This window comes from Poromitra crassiceps (assembly GCF_964638095.1).
Source record: "Poromitra crassiceps genome assembly, chromosome: 21".
NCBI lineage: Eukaryota > Metazoa > Chordata > Actinopteri > Beryciformes > Melamphaidae > Poromitra > Poromitra crassiceps.
In genome coordinates, this window is record NC_139638.1 from 14,540,286 (window position 1) to 14,548,532 (window position 8,247).

The window sequence follows — 8,247 nt, forward strand, 5'->3', positions numbered from 1 at the left end:
AAAAGAAGAAGCCCGAGGAGGAGGAGGAGGATGCTGTTGTGATTGAAAAGGAGGATGAGCGGGACGAGCAGAACAACAATGACACCAGGGCCAGTTCCAAGAGGAGGAAATCAGAGAAACTCAAAGAGGGAGAAGTGACTGAGGGCGCAAAGGAGGAGAAGAAGAAAAAGAAGAAGTCCTCCTCCTCAGAGGAGCCAGAGGTGATCAAGGAGGAGATGGGCTCCAAGGATAAGAAGTCTAAAGACGGAGGGAAGAAGAAGAAGAAGAAACCTCAGGATGACGACGAGGAGCCCCTCATCGAGGAGGAGGAGGAGGACTCGAAGAAGAAGAAGAAGAAGAAGCCGAAGAAGGGCTCCGCAGACAGCGATGAAGATAAAAAGAAAAAGGGGAAGAAATCCAAAAGCAAACAGGTGGACTACGCCGAGATCTACACGAACCAGCTGCTGAACTACCACACAGACGTGGACTCCGACGAATACGAGGATGAGTACCACAAAAAGAAAGGTAAGACCATGGCCCAGCAGTCCAGCAGAGAAGCCTCACACACGCTGCACATCTTCAGGTAAGTCCTGAGCGTATGTCGTGTGTTGCAGGGGTGTAGTGGTACAGTAAATACACAGGGGTGTAGTGGTAAATACACAGGGGTGTAGTGGTAAATACACAGGGGTGTAGTGGTAAATACACAGGGGTGTAGTGGTAAATACACAGGTGTGTAGTGGTAAATACACAGGGGTGTAGTGGTAAATACACAGGGGTGTTGCAGGTGTGTAGTGGTAAATACACAGGTGTGTTGCAGGTGTGTAGTGGTAAATACACAGGTGTGTTGCAGGTGTGTAGTGGTAAATACACAGGTGTGTTGCAGGTGTGTAGTGGTAAATACACAGGTGTGTTGCAGGGGTGTAGTGGTAAATACACAGGTGTGTAGTGGTAAATACACAGGTGTGTTGCAGGTGTGTAGTGGTAAATACACAGGTGTGTTGCAGGTGTGTAGTGGTAAATACACAGGTGTGTTGCAGGTGTGTAGTGGTAAATACACAGGTGTGTTGCAGGTGTGTAGTGGTAAATACACAGGTGTGTTGCAGGTGTGTAGTGGTAAATACACAGGTGTGTTGCAGGTGTGTAGTGGTAAATACAGAGCTGGGTAAACTCTCAAAGGTGATTCGTTTACTCACCTTTCCCCCCTCATTGATCTGAAAATAGGTGAGTAAACTCCCTGCCTCCTTTCAAAGAGGCAGAGAGCGTTTACTTGCGTTTACCCTCCACTGTGCCCCAACTTGGAACACGACCGTACCAGTCCAATTTCAAACACAGGTCCCCCCACCTGTCCTCTCTTCACACCTGCCTGCCAGCTGGGGAATCCCTCTGTGATTGTTCTTGGGGGGAAGCTGGGTGATGTTCCACATGGACGGAGGTGAACAGAGGCCGACAGAGGCAGACGGGTGCTGGGTGCCGTCCCAGAGGCAGAGAGCAGCATCAGGGACAGAGGCAGGGTGGAGAGCCAGAGGCAGAGAGCAGCATCAGGGACAGAGGCAGGGTGGAGAGCCAGAGGAGCTTTCTGAAAACAGATCAGACCAGTGGTGTCTCAACCTGGGGGCCACGGGGTTGGAAGCTCATTTCAGGGGGTCCCGAGGTGATTTACTGGATAGGAAGAAAACATGGCATTTTTTGCAGATTTTTCGCAGATTAATGCTTTTTAAAATTGTGAAATACATAGTATTACCACACATAGTATATACATAGTGAAATACAGTAGCAAATAGTTTTCAACCTGAAAACAGGAAATCATTCTTTGGCATATATGCAGACAGAAATGGGGGGCAAGTGTAGTGGATGGCACTCCACTTGTGGTGCTCAAGCGCCAAAAAGTACATTTGAAAAACTCAACAGCAGTATCTCTTTACAGAAATCATGAGCCGGTTTTCAAGATAATCCACAGACCTTCTTGTGAGCAGTTTCATGTAAAAACAATTTCCTTTCAACCGAATGACACCTGTTCGCTGCTAGCACGTAGAAAATATTTTCTACACCTGCTACATGTTAGCAGCTAGCAGGTGTAGTTTGGTCGAAAGAAAATAGTTCCTAGATGAAACTGCTCACAACAAGGTCTGTCTGTGGATCTTGAGTAACGTAACCAGGTCATGATTTCTAGAAAGAGACAATGCTGTTGAGTTTTTAAATGTAGGGTAGGCCTACTGTAGCCTATAGGCTATGCTATTTGACGCTTTGAGCACGACAAGCCGTGCTGAGTGCCATCCAGTTCCATTGTATTTTAGAGAAGGCGGACATCTCTATAGATACAGTCAATGTCTCGTCATAGACGCTTGGGTAGCTGGCTGGGGCCGTGGTCAGGGTGGGGTAAATCCTCCTGTTCGGTTCTCCCCATTCAGCATAGTTAGCATTTAGCTGCTAGCCCAGCCCAGGCAGACAGGATCTGTGATTCAACCACCGCAGTAAACGCACATCTGAACAGAGGTCTATGTACCTGCTCTAGAATCCCCAGTCCTGTAGTGTTGAGCCAGCACCGTCCTTTGGTGAGTCAGCCCATTGACACGGTAACATTTTGTGGGCGTTCCCACACAGACCGACTGTATCTATGCCGCCGATATCTCCAAAACTCGTGCCAAAATAGTCTAATTTAGATGGATAAAGCAATAACAGGAAGAGGACCAAATGTATTTTGAGTTCGGGGTGAACTGTCCCTTTAAGGGGCGGTAACGCAGTAGCCTATACTTTGTAACGCATAACATTATTTTACACTTGGGGTCGGCGTCCTGGAGGGTTGATCAGTGGTCTCTGCCTTGAGCTGACAGACTGCATGCCATTTGCGGTAATTCCAAAGCTGTGTTGTAGTTTAGCTGGCTTGCTAACGTTAGCCATACATATATACGTTAGCCTACATCAAAGAACCCTCAATCAACCATCTTTGCCCATTCAGGAATCATAGACATCCAGGAGCCAAGTGGGAACTCGCCTCGGATATTCACACTTCCCAGTTCAAGTGGAGCGCACACATCACCAATCAGGCAATCAAGCTAGTTTAGTTCAGAATTCAATCGGATTCGCAGCTGACTTCTGGAGTCACTGAGGCTATGCTAATGCTGGCTGTTGCGCCTCCTTGTTAAACCACAATATCTCATTTCTGTTTCTACTGTTTAAATAGAAGAGATGCAGCTTGTGAGTGTGGAGGATTTTGAGCTGTTTAATGGCAACTTTCCACGGCTGATCAACGTAATGGATGTGATGTAACGTTAACGAGTAATATAACGCCTTACTGTTGCTGCTGATTAATACCGTAAGTAAAGTAATCTAATTACTTTTACAGTGAGTAATGTGTAATCAGTAATTAATTACATTTTTTAAGTAAGTTGCCCAACACTGCTTATCGTATTGTATCATAACCTCAAATCGACTCAAACGGACTCAAACAGACTCAAATCAACTCAAAGCGCTGACCAGCCCATAGAACTGAATTTAATCAAATCAGATTGAATTCGATCGAATGCAATCGAGCAGCCCAGACGGTTGGAAGGTGCAGGAGTCAGTTGAATTCACAGGTGTTTGAAACAAGTTGACATGACACTGCACCACGTAGACCTACAGGTCATCTTAACATCTTGTGTTTCCCATCATGTCGAGAGAAACAGTGCTGACTTTGTGACAAAGTTGAACTTTTCCTCTGTGATCTCAACACTGTGGTGGACTATTACTGAAGAAGACTAAGACTATTAGTATAGTAGTAGCCTGTAACATATAGTAGCAGCAGAGGCAGAGCAGTCATTGAGTTGATGTAGTGTATTTTTAGTTCCTGATCACTTAGCACAGTGGTATCGCTTAGCAGCGCTGGATCCAGTTTCCTCATTGGCTGACTAGCTGGCTGGCAGTCAGTCAGGCCGCTCTCCAGAAGTCTCTATCTGATGGAGGAGTTTATCAAGGCTTAGTTTGACTAGGCCGCTGTCTCAGATTTTATCAGGTGTCTCTCTCCTTCTTTAATCAGCTTGTAATCGCTGGGCTTAGTGTTAATTACGTCTCCATGTCTCTCTCTTTATCAGCTCTCTGCCTCTCCTTTTCCTTCTCTGCCCTGGACGTTTCATTCTGTATCCTCCTAGTCTCGCTGGCCAGCCTCCTCTCCCTTCCGTCCGAGGAGTCTGGCGCCGCAGGTCTCCATAACTGGGATAAACCCTCCCCTGCTCTACTCTGCTCTCCCATTGGAGGCATCGGTTTCAGACACTGCCGGATTTCCGCTCCCCGCTTAAGAAGCTCTGTCATTGGCTCCGACCATGTCAATCAGAGCGGCTTCCGTTCCCTCCTCCCTGTGTGTCGCTGTAAATAGTGCCCTGCCGCCTCAGTGAAAACAACAACGCTAACTAGCTAGCAAGCTAACGGCAGAAACCTACACGCTAGCTCGTTGCTACACGCTGAAAAGGGCAAGTTGGATTGTTGGAAACTATTTTCCAAGGGCACTGCCGCTAAGCACCGCCCATCGCAATCCCACTATGGAGACCTGCGGCGCCAGACTCCTCGGACGGAAGGGAGAGGAGGCTGGCCAGCGAGACTAGTATCCACCTGACTCTGTTTGTACACTTGCTTGTTCATGTGTGTCCTCCTCTTATATGTGATACTTGTATTCTCTTCTCCCTGGCTGCCATTTTAATTGTCTCAGTCTCTGTAAACCATGTGTTTCACGATGCACTTATGGCTTATATCAACTGATCCAGTCCACCCTTAACTCTTCTCTCCTTTACAATCACACAGAGCAATGAAGGACCAGATCGACCAGATCATCCTCACTTAATCATCTATAATATATATCCTTAGGCCACGGGAGTCTTCCTATGTTTACATTAGAAACCTCTTCGTCCTCCAAAGGCATCTCTGTACAGGCTGGCAGAGTAAAGTCCTGTATGTATTGTGTTTCCCCCTCCTGCAATATTCACTGTTGTCTGGATGTTATATAACCACCATAACCACACAGGTGAGGGGTTTACCGTCCATAACCCCTTTGCCTGGGTTAGATGTGCCTACAGTACTATAGACTAGCAGGACTATAGCATTTCCTCTGTATAAACCAAGGTATTGATTCACACAGGCAGTAGCCAATTTCTAAGCTGCTGCTGAAGTAATTGGGTAACTGAAAGGTAGAAAGAGGGTTGAGACATTTAATTTGCACATGTAGACATACGGCTAATTCAATTAGATTTGAGTGAGGGTGGAAGTGCTTATTAGAAAATGACTAATTTAGTACCTAGAGGAGACGCGTACTCAAATATAGTAGATGCAGGCTAGTCAAGTAAAAAAAAACTTCAGATTTTGATGTCTTATAAAAGATTTTAGGGTTTGGGATTTGCAAATAATGCGATGGCTCATTTCCAGTCCATTGGACTCATGACAACAAACAACGTTTAGACCGTAAACAACAGATGACATTATACACAGTGTGTATAATGTCATCTGTATTACACGCTATAACACTTAGCCCAGTTGAAGTAATCAATACTCCAATGAAAGTGAAAGCACAGAAAAATGCAACATTACTACAGTATATTATCTGCACATTTAGTGTCAACCACGTACATCCGTCTGTTGAGAGACAGTCACCTGAAACATGTTATCCACGACACACAAACACACGACACAAGACAAAGACAAATGTTACAGACTGCTGACTTTTTATCCCCTTCCTCTCGCTGTCAGTTGAAACAAAGAGACACAAATAGAGTGGTGAAATGTGAGAGAGGCATGGATTCACTGCACATTCGCCGCATTGAATTCCCTGGCGACGGTGTATGGAAGGAAACATAACGCTGCCTAATTGACCCTTTTCACGGGGGCCATTTTGTGTCAAAAAGGCAGGGTAAACAACACAGGTGCAAGCAAAACACTAATCGGGGTTTCCAACTTGTACTCATGGAAGTTGGAAACCCTCAGTCATTAGTGTTTTGCTTGCACCTGTGTTGTTTACCCTGCCTTTTTGACACAAAATGGCCCATGTGAAAAGCATCTATTGCACGGTTGCCAGCACAACGTTTTACGATTATTGAACACTGTGAATGTTACCTTGTTTATGTCTTTTCCTTCTTTTTGTTAGATTTTCGAAACATTTTCCCTGTCTGCTCTCGTGATGCTATCGTAAATTGCACAGTTGTGATCATTATTACATCTCGTCCTCTTTGTCTTCATTCATTGTCTCTCTGTCTGTCTCTCTCTCTCTCTCTCTCTATGTCTCTCTCTCTCACACACTCTGTCTCTCTCTCTCTCTGTGTGTGTGTGTGTCTCTCTCTCTCTCTCTCTCTCTCTCTCACACTCTCCGTCTCTCTCTCTCTCTCTCTCTCTGTCTCTCTCTCTCTCTCTCTCTCTGTGTCTCTGTCTCTCTCTCTCTCTCTCTCTCTGTCTCTCTCTGTGTCTCTCTCTCTCTCTCTCTCTCTCTCTCAGTGTACGAGGTGGTAGCTGTCACTGGTGACGTCAAGGGCGCGGGTACAGATGCCAATGTGTTTGTCACCCTATTTGGAGACTTTGGCGTCACTCCCAAGGTGCATCTGGCCAGCAAGTGAGTTTAAAAACGTCTTCACGTTGGATTATCCAATTATTTAATTAACATGTTGTCTTACATTAAAAGACACTAATTATGATTAGGCCCTGCCTGTAATGGAATGAAGGTTCAGTGACTCTGTTTTGACTGATTGTGCTTATGACACTAGGCTGTATGTATTGGATGAACCAGCACCTGATGTAGCTGTGTAAGGCCATCACTTCATTCTGTATGAGTTCATATGTGTTGGAGAGCAGGTTCAATAGCATCAAGTCTCTCAATTTCAGCTGTTAACGGTTAACCTTTTCTATTCCTCTCCTCCTTCAGCACAGAAGAGAGGTATTTTCTAATCAATCTGCCTAAGGATGGTTATATGAGTCTGTCCTTGTGTTGGGTTGTATTGTGCTTATGACACTGTATGAGAGAGCATTCCTGCTAAACAGAGCCAGTTTATTAGTGGCGTGGTGTCCTCAGAAATGCAGCCCGTAATCAATCAAGAAATATATATATACATTTATTTATATTTATATTTATATTTATATTTATATTTATATTTATATTTATATTTATATTTATATTTATATTTATATTTGTCACAACTGCTACCTGGGCCGAAATCTAAAATCCTTTTGATGTGAGAGAAGAGGAACATGTTGATGTTGTGGTGCAGGAGGCTCTTCTCCATACAGTGGTGTAAACTATGGGACACAGCATATCTGGAGTAAGGAGGAACCATGTGACATGGCCGGTCTTCCTTTCCATTCAAGGCAAATGAAGGAAGACCACGATGTCATTGGTGTTGAAATGATCACATGACCCTAAGGGGATCTTATCAGGGGAGTGAGCAGCCTGAGCCTCCCCTTAACTCTGCACACATTAGATTGTCAGATAGGGTTACCTGTGCAGTGTGGATAGAGTGTAGCACCTTATTGTAAGCCACACTTGATACCTTGTAGTGGTCTCATTCATCCCATTATACATACAGTATACATGCTGTGTGTGCACTTTATGAAATACGGGATTATGGGAGTTGATGTGTGGCAACAGCGTCAGGGAGGCGGGGTTTCACCTTACTCCGATATATATTAGGTCCTGCCTGTATTGTGCGATGCTCAGTGAACACATGATACAGGTAAGAGGGGGTTGTTGCTATGGCTCCCAGCATATTTGCCAGACTGAGTCATCAGGGCAGATTTAAAGTGCAAACCTTTGGAAATCCAATGCAATTAAGGCACATTAAAAATTGCATGAATTCTCCAAAGTTTGCATGGGGTTTGGTTTTTCTCTCCATGTCTGCTCGTCATTCTCTTTACAGGTGATTTGACATGCAGACAGAGATTCAGGGGTATTCATGTGTGTCGATTTTTTTTTAATCAATGCACATTAGATTAGATTGAGATTAGATTAGATTTTATTTCGAACATGTTGAAAAAACCCAAAGATAAAGAATAAAAGAAATATAGTTAATTAACAAGCATAGTTAATTCGAGTTCACAGCATACAGTTTACAGCAAATTCACAATCAATTTACATTTGTTTATCATGCCCGAAAAGGAGTAGGAAGAAGTCAATACTGATCAAGTCCTACAACCTCGTTTTGTATCTATAGGCTTAATATGAAAGTAGAATTATAATGTAATCACATGCTATACTACTGTAATAATATATAAGAGATGTGTGCATAGTCACATTTTTTCCATAATAATATCACATACTATGGA

The 8,247-nt window shown here is 44.2% G+C and overlaps 1 protein-coding gene across 1 annotated transcript in view; it reads left to right on the plus strand.

Moving 5' to 3' along the window:
• Positions 1 to 215: 215 nt before the first annotated feature.
• Positions 216 to 8,247, plus strand: part of loxhd1a (lipoxygenase homology PLAT domains 1a) — a gene marked incomplete at both ends in the record, with an annotated part of 59,058 nt that continues 51,026 nt past the window's right edge. Inside the window, 2 exons of the mRNA XM_083657919.1 lie at positions 216 to 504; positions 6,430 to 6,544. Coding sequence (XP_083514045.1) covers positions 216 to 504; positions 6,430 to 6,544 — 404 coding nt within the window. The remainder of the gene's footprint in view (positions 505 to 6,429; positions 6,545 to 8,247) is intronic.